Source organism: Bidens hawaiensis, unplaced genomic scaffold (assembly GCF_021521415.1).
Source record: "Bidens hawaiensis isolate Kalapana, Puna unplaced genomic scaffold, B.hawaiensis_p1.1 tig00014356_1, whole genome shotgun sequence".
Taxonomy (NCBI): Eukaryota; Viridiplantae; Streptophyta; class Magnoliopsida; order Asterales; family Asteraceae; genus Bidens; species Bidens hawaiensis.
The window spans coordinates 333,565-348,088 of NW_027492241.1; the positions used below are offsets into that span (position 1 = coordinate 333,565).

The following is a 14,524-nucleotide window of genomic DNA, read 5'->3' on the forward strand; positions in this document are numbered from 1 at the left end:
TTTTCTTGTATTTAGGCTACCGCACTCTTCGAAATTGGAGAGCCTCGATGCCCTCACTATGGCCAGACTATGTCGTCTTAACCAGGCTCACGTTGACTTTAGAGTATGGCTTGGGCGTTCTCACGGGAAACCATACCGCAGATTGCGACTTGATAGTCGTTGCACAGCTATAAGAGCAGATCTCTCTAGCGTAACACACGGTGGGACAAAAACTCGGGTAGGCTCCGGGTTCGAACTGACAACCTTTCCACAATGCCTAACTCAAATATTTCATTGTCAATATTCACCCAAATATGACACAAGTGGGATTCAAACTTGGGTCTTCACTGAAGAATCCAAGCCTCCTACCACTAGGCCACAAATAGAGGATATTTTAACAATATAATTTTAACCATGCTAAACTTTTAATAAAACTTTGAAGTGTGAAGTTGATCTTTAAAAACTTTTTAAACAGTAGTGTAATAAACTTTCATGGATAACGAAATATATAAAATGTAAAAAATAAAAAATTCCACTTAGCCGGAAAGTTGAGGGGTAGCACATTGTATGCCCTCCCCTACATGCATACACAAACACATAAATCATACATACAAACAAACAAATAAATAAATACACATATCATATATAATTATCTACATATATACATACACAAATCGTAAAAAAGTATATCAACTAAATCCTAACAATTAAAATCAACGAATAAATTAATTCTTAAACAATTAAAATATTTTGTTTTATATACCTTTCACGATGACGCTAATGGCGGTGTTGTAGCAGAAAACTGGGTTTAGGTTTGAGTTTCACCCAATAACCGAACCGAACCAAACCAAACCGTGCTCACCCCTATTTTCAACTATTAATTACAAATCTTACAAATAATGTACATTACATTTTAAAATATGACAAATTACACAAAGTGATATTAGGCCATAACATTCTCAAACAAGACAAATCTTTCAAATAAATTACATTTATTTTCAATCCCCTTGTTAAATAATGTACGGTTTTATGTAAGAAGCGGAGAATATTATAATCACAGTAAAGACGTATAACCCCATGCATGTCTCAATTGATCCGAGGGACCAACACATGCACACATAGAAATTCAACTCTTTGTAACGACATGTCTATTTGGTATGAACTAAAACAAGACATAGCAATTTCAAGTTTTCAACAAAAAGATCTATGCCCGATAATAACTCTTTCACAAGCCATGTGCAAACAATGATCAGTAAAGCGCTTTCGGTGATAATCATTTGTTTAGTAGCGTTAAGAATAAGAGAAATGATTCAAATGAAAGAATTTTATCATTTCTAGTGTGTCCTAATTTGACACTACCAAGGCCCAGTATATAGAGTTTTAAGTGACCAATAAAATAATAATAATAATAATAATAATAATAATAATAACAAGGAAGATGCATTTACCAGGTGAATGACGTGAATTTAGCTATACATAATAAAATATCGTAAAGCATTTCAATCTACACGTATGAATTATATTATCTTGCTCCAACATTTTAGTAGATATCTTAAGAAGTGACAAAAGCATGTTTGGGTTATGTTTCTTTCTTTATAATTAGCATAGCTAGCCAGGTCCAGAAGACATCAACTCAGGCCAAACAAAGTTGAAACAAAACCATGATGAATTCACTAAACATTGTCATGGCTTATGAGAGCAACAAAACATACATAGCCATGTTTATTGTCCAAGCAATATATGCAGGCATGGCTTTATTATCCAAAGCCTCAATTTCATCAGGAATGAATCCTTTCATTTTCGTTGTATACCGTCAAGCTTTCGCAACACTTTCACTATGCCCGCTCGCATACTTCTTTGAGAGGTTCAAACCTTTTTCCATTATTTCTTAGTTATTGTGATCAAAAAGTTAATATTTTTTACTTTGTGCAGGAAGAATGTAGCTCAATTATCCTACACTTTGATATGGAAGATTTTCTTCAGTTCTTTGATAGGGTACTTAAACACAATCCCCAATTTAGCTCAATTATTTTTTGGCTTTTTATTCAAACATGTGTCCATTTCTTCAGGATAACGATATGTTTAAATATGTATTACCATGCACTCGATCATACATCTGCAACGTTTGCTGCTGCGTCCACTAACCTGATTCCGGCTATTACCTTTGTGATAGCTCTTATTCTAAGGTATGAAGTTGACCTGAAAAGTCTTTTTAGTATTAACTATACGCAAAAATCCCGATCCCCCCCCATGCAAAGAAATCTTGGGTCTGTCAGTGACTATAGATGATGAATATAATGTTGTGAATATATGAGTTTGATTTGATTCTTTGATTGAAAACTTTCAGGATTGAGAGTGTATACATAAAAGAATTGCATGGTTGGGCTAAATTGATTGGAACAATAGTTTCTGTATCTGGAGCTCTTGTGTTTGCTTTTGTTAGAGGACCAAGTTTGAACTTCATGAGTCGGTACATATCAGGCAGTGATGTTGGTTCAACAACAAATTCTAGTTCAATATTGGAGTTTAGTAAAGGCCCCCTTAGCATTCTTTGTGCCAACATTCTTTGGTCTTGTTGGAGCATTATGCAGGTTAAATTCTCGGTCAATTAACACATTCAAATTATTCTTTAGTTAGCTTATTTAGGTGTTAATTAATTAGCTTCTTTATATTCTTGCAGGCAGGTATTATGAAGGAATACCCTGCAAAGCTATCACTAATTACTCTCCAATGTTTTTTTAGCTTGATACAATCAATGGTTGCAGCCATATTTATGGAAAGAAACCTATCTTCATGGAAGCTTGGATGGGATGTTCATCTCCTTTCGGTTGCTTACTGTGTAATTAAACAATATTCTCTTCAACTCTTATATATTCTATCATATGCTAGCTATTAATTAATTTCTTTAGGTTTCAAATCTGTTTCTTTTCTATCTCTCTAAAAGGTGTTTAATTTGTTTTCAGAGATCAATTCACATACGGTTAACACTTGATCACCATATTTCTTTCTTTAACTTCAAGTATGATTATGCTGATCACTTTAGATAGGCTTCAAATAACCCCTAAGTCAAAATTATAGCAAATTAAGGGATATTGATCAAATCTTTTTGGTGGTTATTATGAGTCTGGTTCAGTCACATATGTAATGATGGCAAGTATCACTTTACTTGAGTGTTCAATGATCTTTTAAAAACAGGTAGTAATTTTTTATTGTTTATTTTTGTTTTTTATTTTCATCTATAAAGAAAAAATTTGCCCACGTTTTTGTGTCGAGCGTATCAACCATATTTTTACCCACATTTCGGTGTTTATTACTTAGTGACAATTTTCCACGTGTTGCTAAATAATAAAAAAGCGTCACGTGCTAATTCCGCATGCAACAAGAAAAGACAGATAAGATTTTTGTAGGCGCTGTGTATTTTCGACGCCATTGCTATCGTGCCGATTGTTTCGGATGTAGAGTTGTTTCTTATCCTAGTACAAAACAACTCTTGGATTTAATGTGAATAGTCATTCTCACATTGATTTTATGTACCCACAAACCCAAGTTGATTATACATATACATAAAAGAAAAATAAAAACACCTACATATGGCTTGATTAATCAAAATGTTTCCCACTTCAGTATATGATGACCGGACCAGACCCAAAGTCCATAACTTTAAGCTTTGGGGTCTCACAAAAGCTAAATTAAATAAAGTGGTCATATATACATGAAAGTTTCACTCATGCATGCGCGCACATTGACACCACTCTAGTTTGTTTTTTGTTTTAATTTGTTCCCACAAATAAAAGCTTTACATTTTTATTTTTTACTACGTACTAACATACTGATTTCATGTTGTCTGGAAATTACAGGGAATAATTGTGACAGCATTTACATATTGGTTACAACTTTGGTCAATAGAGAAGAGAGGGCCTGTATTTACCGCGATGTTCACTCCTTTAGCCCTCATCATCACTGCAATTGTCTCAACATTTTTGTGGAAGGAAACCCTTTACTTAGGAAGGTTCGTCTTCGTTTTCATTACTGCAATCGTCTCACAGTCAATAAAATATATAAGTAAATGAATATTTTGTAAAGAATTAGACGCTAATAAACCGATAGTTTTTCTTTGTTAAATCCTAATTCATCTTGTACCGAAAGAACATATTATTTTCCCTCATGGGGGGTGTACCAATTGTTGTGAAGTAGTAGTAAAGACTACCAAATTGGTGAGGGTTCAAACTTTGAAAACGCCGTTTAAAAAAGTGTCTCGTGTAGTCATAATTTATAGCATATATTCAGATCCCATGTACACATGCAAAAGCCAATTTCAGTAATTTAAAACGTTATAATCTTACCAGTGATAGTGATAGTGGCATGATGATGTAATGTAAAGGTGTTTATGGTTCGATTATGATGGTTTTGATTAAACTTTTTAGTTAAACTCTAACTATGGCCGGGTTGAGGAAGGGCAAATAGTCGGCATGACCAGCCAACACCATTCAGTTCGTCTTTTTTTTTTTCCAAAATCGTTATATATATAATAAACTTAAAAAAAAAGATAAAAATGGATCTTCAATATAATACGGGCCACGCTTATTCTAAAGTTGAAAAATAAAGTTAAACATTGGTTTTGTTTTCAAGTTCGATAGGTTATAAGTTTCAGACTATCAAACGAACCGCTTAAACCTACTTTTTTAAACCATAAAGGCATAAACTATGATGTACATAAATCTCAAACGGGCATAACTTGACTTGTTTGCTTCAGTTTTGGGAGTCATTTTCAACATATTATTAACGTCTCAAGTCATCCATATCATCTAACCAGAATTAGACACCCAATGAAAGGGCAAAATATATACAATTCGATCGATTCTCATATCTAAAATGCTCCTAGAACAACAATAAAAGTTTTTAAACCCAAAACTATCGATCGTTTTTCTTAGATCGTGATATTGAGAGCTTTGTTGAATTGAATTATTTGGATAATTAGTAGGTGGTTTAGGATTCAGCTAAAGTATATTTTAGATATTTATTTGAAAGTTCTTATACTTGTAGTTGGCTAGTGACCGCTGCAAGCGAACTAACAAAAGTTCGAACAAGTTTTTTTGGAGTTTGCTTGTGTGGCAAGTTCCCTTGTTTAACAAACGAACTCTTTTGAGTTTTTCACAAAACTTAACTTGTTGCTTATACTTTCACCAAATTCTATGTAATTCACTTGTAGTGATAACAAGCTAGCTACAAGTACAAGAATATCTGAAAGCACGCCTATAAATACTATTTGTATACTAAATCCAACCTGTTGATCACATGTTTACATAAAGCATTTTCTTTTCAAAATGAATAGAGACAACTTTAAGTAGCTAACAATAACAAAGTACTGGTTTGTGTTGCAGTGTTTGTGGGGCTGTGCTACTATCAGGGGGTTTGTACTGTGTTTTATGGGGAAAGAGCAAAGAAATCGACGGTAAAATAAGCGACCCAAAACTTGTAGAGGAAACCACGTTGGATTCCATTAAAATTACACAAGCATGATCATGGTCGCTATAGACGATACATCAAGTGGTGGCCAGCTGCTGATTGTGTTGATAGTGGCCATCATCGAAGATAAGGCACCCTATGATATGATTACACAGTTAAGCACATATATTTATATACCCTACACAGCAATATGCATCATGTATTTAGCGTGAGTTATGTGACCACTTAGTTGCACAATAATAAAAGTATGGCTTAAATGCCCAACTTAATATTGTCAACTGCGACGTGTATAAAATAAAGTAATAATCCATGATTGGAGTCAAGGACAAAATAGTAGACAAAACATTGAAAGCATGTACTTATGTAAAGAAAAGAGTCTTAATGAAAACGATACTTTGATGGAGCTACCAATTATAGCATGTGTATAATGGTCAAGTGACCCATAATTTTCTCATTTTTTAATTGAAAAAACCCAAGTTCGATTATATTAGAAATTAGGGTTTTACTCGGCGTGTTACGTCGGGCAAGTTGGCAAGTCGACAGACGTTGAGGCGGTAAGTCGATGCAAATTCAGTCAATTTCGGTTAAGTGTGTTATGATACCGAAACTAAAAACCAAAAATGAAATAAAAACATATTAAATTTGAGGTGGATCAATTGAGTGGCGTCAGCCGGTAAAACTTGGGCGTTTGGAAGATCCGAGCATTGTCAATCCTGGAAGTTAAGGCACGAGTCTACGCAAATTTGGTCGATTTCCGTCACATAGGTTAGGGTACTGGAACTAAAATAAAAACAAAATTGTCATTCAGTAGGTTTTCGTTATGTACGTTATGGTACTAGAATTAAAAAAGAGACAGTGAGTCTACTTGAATTTGGTAGGTTTTCGTCACGTTTGTTACGATACCCAACTTAAAACAAAAAAAACATTAGCATTCAGCCGATTTTCATATGGTACCAGAAGTAAAAAAAAAAAAACAAAATGTTGTGAATCCCGACGTTGAAACCTGGGTTTTATTTAAAAAACAAAATGCTGTGAAACTCGGGTTTTGGTAAAACCCGAGCGTTACGATAGTGAGTCGACGCGATTTCGACATTATCAGTTACGCTCGTTACGGTATAGAAACCGTTGGAAAAACTTGAGCGTTAAAACACAAAATATAAATTCGTCAAATTAACATATAAAAGTTAAATAATCGACGTTTTTTTGGTCGGTAAACCAAGGCGGTGGTAAAGTCCAAGTGTTGTCAATATCGGGCTTTGAAGCGGTAACTCGATACGAGTTTTGTCGGTTTCGGTTACTTTCGATATGGTACATGAGCTAAAAATGAAAAAAAATATTAAAACTGAGGTGGAACAATGGGGTGGCGTTGATTGGTAAAATCGATGTTGCTAAAACCAGAGTGTTGTCGGTTCTGGGCATTGAGGTTGTGCGTTTACGCGAATTCGTTTGGTTTTCGTTATATTCATCACCATACCGGAACTAAAAAAACAATATTTAAGGACCAAAACGGTGCCACCAAGTGACCCTGTTGGCACTTAGCGGCACCAAGCTTTGTAGTTATTATATATAATAATATGTGGCCAGCGAGTGACTAGACTCAACAAAACACTATTATTACGCCAGATTACAACATGCACATAGGGATAGCAAAAAAGTCTGAGCCCGACGGGTATACCCGAAACCCGAAATAAATGGGACGGGGATACCCAAAACCCAATGGGTATGGTCCGGGCATGCGATTTGGTTTAAAAATTTTCGGGGGTATGGGCCGGGTATGGGATTAGATGATACCCGGTCCGATTACCCGAAAACGCATACCCGTTTACCCGAATTATAAACCCAAATTATTCTTTGTATTTTGTAGGTTGTGAAGTATATGTATAAGAAACTATATAAAAATTATAATGATATTATTTATTTATTGTAACGTTTATATGTATTGAGTGCATTATATTTTTATTTGTAACAATTGTTATATCAATAAAATGTATAAAAGAATTATAATGATATAAAATGTTCTTGAAAATCCCATCAGGTATACCTGCGGGTATGCCCGATACCTGACGGGAAATTACCCGACATATACCCGACGGGTAATGGGCCGGGTATGGGACACGATTTTACAAACGGGTATGAGCATGAGATTACCAATACTCGGCCTGTTGCCATCCACACCTAATTTCCTAACAGTAATTTAAAATGAAATATTACACCATGCCTCCCAATTCAAACCAATCAGTTTCCTCCTATTTTTTTCAGAACTAACCTTAAAGTTTTAATATTAAAGAAATAGATGTACATGTTTATGAAGATCACGAATTACAAAGAGTTAGTTGAGGGTTTTGCTTCCAAAAATGTTAAAAGAGCATTACAATTCGTTTAAGTATTTTAATTAGATCAGTTTGCTAAAAAGAACTTTTGTTTTGTTTATTATTATTATTGTTGTTGTTGTATGAGAGTTTTTAAGTGTGTATTTTAGGGTCTTTGATTTTCATGTCCTGGGCCCTAATTTTTTTGGTATTTTCAGAGGCAGCCCTTCGTATAGAAGTTCAGTATTGCCTCTTATTATTAAGATGTTAATTTGTACACAATATTGGGTTTCATACGATGAAAGTGAGAATTTAGAGTAACTTAATAATCTTGCAAAATGTGTTTTTCAATTGATTACTCCTAATTTGTTTTACATTGGGTCGAACCTTTTGAATTACTAATCATTAGTGTTTTTAGAAGTTTACAAGAAATTTTAGTTGATGACAATTAAATGAACATGAAGGCAAACAGGCATTGGTCTAGTATATGTTTTGGAAGATTAAATTAAAGAATAATTTAGTTGTAAGTTTTTTTGAAAGATTGTTTGAGTTGGGTATCATTTGATTTTGATTGAATCAGTTATGATTCTATAATTTGGTTATACACAATATAAAATATAAAATGTTTGTTATTTAATAAAGTGTTATTTTTGTCACTGTGGTTTGTATGTCATAATTGTCATTTTCATCCAAATACTTTAAAAAACATAAATGCCCTTGATTTAACGTTAAAAAATTAACAGGGTTAGTGAAATGGACGAAAATGACACGATTCATAAACCTCAAAGGTCCAGCTGCAATAAAAATATTTTTTTTTATTAAAGTTACGTAATTGATGAAACCTTACGAATGTAAATGACACTTTACTCTACTATGAAATATTTACTCATGGGCGGGGCAAGCTCTTCTATTCTGGTTCATGGTTACTCTTGGCTATATGGTTCATCCGGGGGAGAGATCGAGCTTCAAGAAATAGTGAATGGTCTTATCAATACACAAATGTATAACTCCCCAGGAATTTCAGTTGCGCTCATATTCATTACTGTAGGAATTGGGTTCAAGCTTTCCCCAGCCCTTTCTCATCAATGAACTCTTGACGTATACGAAGGAGTACGGTTCGTTCGATAAATTCCTGCCTCTCTATCTATCTCTGAGATTCAAACATACAAACTTTAGACACCTTAACTTTCAAAGCCTGTAATACAATCTGATTCCTAAAGCCCAACATACAATGGATTCAAACTTAAAACCATACAAAAGATATTAACAAAGCCCAAAATAGGTACACATTATCATCCCACTGGATTCGAAAGCAAGAACTAAACTTGTTAAACAGTCCAACCCAAACCCACGGCCTAGTCCCTTAAACCCGAGGCCAACCCACTCTCTCCCTGTCCAGTCATCAGGTTCAAGATTTGATGTCGATTTCATGTCCTAGCCTAGGTCAGTTTGGTACGGGCCTGTTTGATCTTGACTCGTTAATCACCCCTACATATAGTTGAAAATGGTTTAACCAAAAAAACTACTAAGTTCAATCAAAGAGACTCGGTCGAAAAGCGTGAAAAAAAGTTTCTTAATATTTATCATATCATTTAATTAGTGAACCATCTAAATTAGTAATGAGTGTTCTGTTTTTGCGGTTTGTCATAGGTGCTTTTAATTAAAACTGCATATGTACACATTTTGGTTTAGGTGTGTAATGTAATTATATAATATTTACTTAATTATAGGTTAGTTACCCGTATAACTAAATTTATTTAAATAATAACACAATGTAAAATACAAAAAATATATTCAAAAAATATAATGATATATTATATGGTAGAATAAATTACACATTACACAACATAGAAATAAAATGTTAGAAATTCATAATTCTCTAAATATTTCTTTGTACACAATACTTATAATTTTATTTGTAACTTTATTTTCTATAAAAAAAACATAGTAGTTTCACATTGTTTCTGTTTATAACTCTAAATAATGCAACACATAACTATCATGAGTTAAAATAAATTGTCTCAAAAACAAACTAACCATCTATAATAATTGACCTTAGCTTTTATTAACCTTTAATGCAAAATAAAAATAAAGTGAAAATTTATACTTTGAAATTAATCATTTTATCTAAAGGTATAAAATTTTTTTAAGAATAAAAATGTGAGTTCCAATATTACTTTTGGATATGATTTCGGCTTCTATAACACGGTTATCTTATTGTAATTTCACATATAGTTTAGTTTCATTGCATATACCAATTTTCTAGTTAATATTTTTAGCAACATTACTTCAACGTCGACTTTTAGGACTAATCTATAACTTGACAACCTTAGATTTAAGGTCATTTAAAACATCATGAACTAATACTTTCTTGTAACGTATCATTTTATGACTGATAGAACATGGATAGTGAACGCTTGCTAGTTTCTTGAGCGACCACATTTTTCGGTGCAAGTATAACTCACTCACTAAAGAAAACTATATTTTTAAAATCTTCAATAATAGAAGAATATACAAAGTTAATTTATCATATGATTAATAGTGTGCTAATGTCTAACATGTGTATTCCAAAGATAAGTGATTTTATTCATCTGAAAAACCAAAACATATAGTCTAGTGTTTATATTTTTATAGATTTTTAAGATTATGAACTTAACATAAATGATTGGTTGATTAAATAGTTAACTAAAAAGAAGTTGTAAATGGCTACTTTTTTAAACCAACCCGTGGACCGAAACTCATTTTAATCATAAACTGTTTTGACTTAAACCATGTTTGATATTTTAACCGGCTAAGGAAACCCGCTCGTTTAAGTTAACACAAACACTAAGAAAACATCAATAGTGAATTTGTCTTTTCAGTGTTTGAAAGAAAAAGACTTGTAATTTAGTAAATAAACATATATATTTAATAATTTAAAGTTTATTAAAATTTGATTTTAAAATTAATCTTGCCTCTTCATCTAATAATATCATTTCTTATAAAACCTTAATTAATATAATATATTTAAAACCTTAATTTTTGGAATTATTATTCAATATCAACATGAAAATTGATCACTTAAAAAAACATAATATTAATAACTAATATAATATATTTATATAAAACAAAAAAACATATTTATGTTGGTATTTAATTGTTTAAATCAGGAAATTATTATTAAAAAGAGAAAATGAAAAAGTAAAAAGTAAAAAAATTAAAATACAAAACTATTAATGGCAAATAATTATTAAAATGAGAAAATGAAAGATTAAAAAGTAGAAAAAAAATGAAATATAAGATTATTAATAAGAAAAGGAATTGTAAAGGTATTTAATATGAGAGAGAGAAGGAAAATGTTTTGTAAGAATGAATTTGATGATGACATGTGACACCTAGTAAGTATTATTTATTATATAGTATAGATATGATATATAATATCTGCTAACGGTAATTCAAACAATGTGTGGTTGATTTTTATTGGACTAAATACACACAACAGTGACATTTTCAGGTCAACTATTGTGTTGTTTTACTTCAAATAATTTATCACCATTCGTTTGATAATGTATTTTCGTCGTACACAATACGGCAATATTCCTTTAATTTGTTCACTAATAATAATTTATACATTTTATTGTTAAATATCTTTACAAGCTGCACCGGGTTAGATCGGATACTACGAACACCCCCAACAATCAATGTAATTAATTGACATTTTTCGACTTGACTGACTGACTGATTAATTCGATAACCAGGCCAGTTGCAAGCAATGTCGAATCGTGTTTCATCAGCTAAATGTGACAAAATACTCTCTCCGTCCCATTATAAGTGTCCTAATTTGACTTTTCAAGTTTTTCTTTTGTAACTTTGACCAACAATATTTTTGTTCGTGTTATATAATACTTGATGAAAATTATATCAATGTAAAATACTTTTAAAATCCAATCCATTCATATATTTTACATCAAGTATTATATAACACAAACAAAAATATTGTCGATCAATGTTAAACAAGAAAGACTTAAAAAATCAAACTAGAACACCTATAATGGAACGGAGGAAGTATAAAATAAAGAAAATGAACATTATCATTGTAACATGTAACAGTGCAATCATAAATGTTGATAAATAAATAAAAAGAAACATAAAATTACAAATTAATTTTTATTAAATTATATGATTTGATTGTATATCTTCATCTTAAAATTATTCATGCAAATAATAAATAAATCATAAAATAAACAACAGTATACCACTCACTGTAAACAAAAACTTATAATGTTACAATCACACCCCCAACCCCACCCCCACCACATACCCGACCCGACTACCATCGAACAACTTCTGCAACTCATGACCCACATATGCAGTGTCTTCGATTCCATTTCATATATATCTCAATCATTCAATTCAACTTATTAAGCCATTGATGCTGTCTTGTTTGGAACAACCTCGTAATCACCCCCCTTCATCGTCCTCGTCATCGTCATCATATTCGTCATCGTTTAAATCCGCATTCGGGTGATCTTCGATACCTCTAGGGTCATTCGGTTTCAATTGTTGCTGCTGCTGCTGGTACTGCTGTTGCTGGTGTTCTTGAACGGCTGCCAAAAGCGGCCATTGCTGCTCGGGTCGGGCCATTATTGGGGCCATCTGGCTTTCGGGTTTTACTGTGAGCCCCGGGTTAGTACTATTACTAGCTTTTTCACGGTAAATCTCGTCGAGTTGGTGGAAATACGGGCACGTTTTCGAGTCCTCGGGCCGTTTCTTGCTGCTTTCTTTAACCTTCTTGTAGTATTTGTTAATGTTCTCCCATTTCTCTTTGCACCGCTTCGCATTCCGGTTGTACCCGAGGTTCCTCATTGCTGCTGACACCTCTTCCCATAGCGGCCCTTTCGGCCCGTTTTCTTGATATTTGTTGTCGAGAGTCGTTCGAAGATTGATAAGCGCGTCAATTTCCGCCTTCGGCCATCGTGATGGACTCGGTTGCATCATGTTATCTGCTCCGCCTCCACTGGCGTTACCTAGATTCTTTACCGCCTGCGGTGGTGGAGCAGAAGCTGGTACTGGTACAGGTACGGGTACTGGTAACGGTACTGGATTAACCGCTACAGGCGGTGGTGGTGGTGGTGGTGGTTGTTGAGCTGGTGTTTGTGGTTGTGGTTGTGGTGTCGGTTGTGGTGGTGGTGGTGGCGGCGGTGTCGGGTGGTTTTGTTGTTGTTGCTGAAGCAATTGCATTGCTGGAATTTGTGGAATTCCAGCTTTCGGATTCGGATTCGGATTCGGATTCTGTTCAGTGATTTTCTGCAACAAAGTGATGACCGCCGCGTCCTTCGCGGCCACCATCGACCTTTCCTGCACCAGCAATTCGTGTTCCTGTTTCATTTTCGCCATTTCCTGCATTCGCCACGCCTCCTCTCGGGCCAATCGATCGCGTTCACGTCTATCCAACGTGTCAAGAAACTTGGACTGCAACTCCTCCTGCTTACTAATCACCTCCGTCATCAACCTCCCAAAAAACTCCTTCCATTTCCGCTTCCGACTCCTCCGCCTCTCCGGCAGCTCATCGTCCGAAGACGTCGAAGAAGAACTCGAATTCGACACCGACATATTCAATTGCGAGAACGAAAACCCACCAGACACCGGATTTGGATTTACATTCCCCGCCGGCATTGTCACCGCCACCGCCGGCGCCGCCACCGAGATCGGATCCACCGGCGGCGGTGGTGGAAGAGTTAGCGGTGGCTGGGTGACGGTTCCGGCGGCCGGACTAGCTTCCAGAGCTTGTAATTGTTCGAAAAACTTGTAGGTTTTGCCGTCGGATTTTGAACTCCGGCCTTCTTTGATTCTTTTATGGTATTTGTAAACATTTTCAAATTTCTCTTTGCATTTCTTTGCACTCCGATGAAAACCCAACGAAGCTAGTTTCCTGATAACACAATAATCAAAACCCAGATAGATATTAAGTTAATAATCAAAACCCAGAAAGGAATTAAGTTAATAACCAAAACCCAGAAAGGAATAGATCTAATTCGTTAAACCCAATTGAAATTGAAAAATTAGGGTTCCGGCGAACCAAAAAGGGGGGAAATTATTAATATTAATATTAATATTAATAATTAGTACCTGGAAACTTCATCCCATAAGGGGCCTTTAAGACTCGAATCACGGAACGCAGCATCCATATCGGACCGGATTTGAAGAAGATACAGTGTTTCCTGCCGCGGCCACCGGTTGCCGGAGCTCCGGCCACCGTCTTCCGGTCTACCCTTTTCATCTTCACTAAAACCCAGGTCAGAACCGGCAGCTGCGGTGGCGGTGGCGGCGGATGAAGCAGGGTCGCCGTCGCCGGAGTTTGGAATTCCGGGCAGCATGATAATTAAGAAGAAGAAGAAGACAGATACTGTTGGTGAATGGTGAGGTGATGAAATATTAAATAAAAAAGAAAAGAAAATAATAAAATGATGGTGAAATGTTGAGGGTTTTATTTATGTAAGAAAGTATTGGGGGTGAATTTATTAATTTATTTCGGTGGGGATCTGATCTGCTGTCAATGTTGCACACCCAAAACAAATTTAATTAATTTAAAGAAAATAAATTGTTGAAGAAATTAAAACAGGTGGTGGAGGCAGTAAATATATTTATTATTAATAGCTGGGGAATCTTTTTTTTTTTTTTTTGTAATATTATTATTTTCTTTTCTTTATCTACTTATTTAAGAAAAAGTTTCAGACACCACCACAAGGGTCACTTTGGTTTATCTGTCAGTAAATGGCACAGACAGATAA

The 14,524-nt window shown here is 34.4% G+C and overlaps 1 protein-coding gene and 1 pseudogene across 2 annotated transcripts; one reads left to right on the forward strand and one right to left on the reverse strand.

Moving 5' to 3' along the window:
• The first annotated feature begins 1,471 nt into the window (after positions 1-1,471).
• LOC143546490 (WAT1-related protein At1g43650-like) lies at positions 1,472-5,582 on the forward strand. Its single transcript, XM_077038153.1, has 7 exons — positions 1,472-1,843; positions 1,912-1,974; positions 2,049-2,165; positions 2,327-2,570; positions 2,660-2,818; positions 3,837-3,988; positions 5,361-5,582. Exons 1-7 carry the CDS (start codon positions 1,641-1,643, stop codon positions 5,497-5,499), a joined length of 1,077 nt encoding a protein of 358 aa, XP_076894268.1. The 5' UTR covers positions 1,472-1,640; the 3' UTR covers positions 5,500-5,582.
• A 6,458-nt stretch (positions 5,583-12,040) lies between these two features.
• Positions 12,041-14,324, reverse strand: LOC143546505 (trihelix transcription factor DF1-like; annotated as a pseudogene). Its single transcript, XR_013137598.1, has 2 exons — positions 13,863-14,324; positions 12,041-13,665 (listed from the first exon to the last, which is right to left on the reverse strand). The product of XR_013137598.1 is annotated as a trihelix transcription factor DF1-like (transcript).
• Between the last annotated feature and the right edge of the window lie 200 nt (positions 14,325-14,524).

What these genes read in the sequence shown, in the direction of transcription:
- LOC143546490 (XM_077038153.1), top strand. Translation starts at nt 1,641, where the DNA reads ATGATGAATTCACTAAACATTGTCATGGCTTATGAGAGCAACAAAACA. An exon ending in TTCTTCAGTTCTTTGATAGG is followed by an intron (nt 1,975 to 2,048) that starts GTACTTAAACAC and finishes CCATTTCTTCAG; the next exon opens with GATAACGATATGTTTAAATA. An exon ending in GTGATAGCTCTTATTCTAAG is followed by an intron (nt 2,166 to 2,326) that starts GTATGAAGTTGA and finishes GAAAACTTTCAG; the next exon opens with GATTGAGAGTGTATACATAA.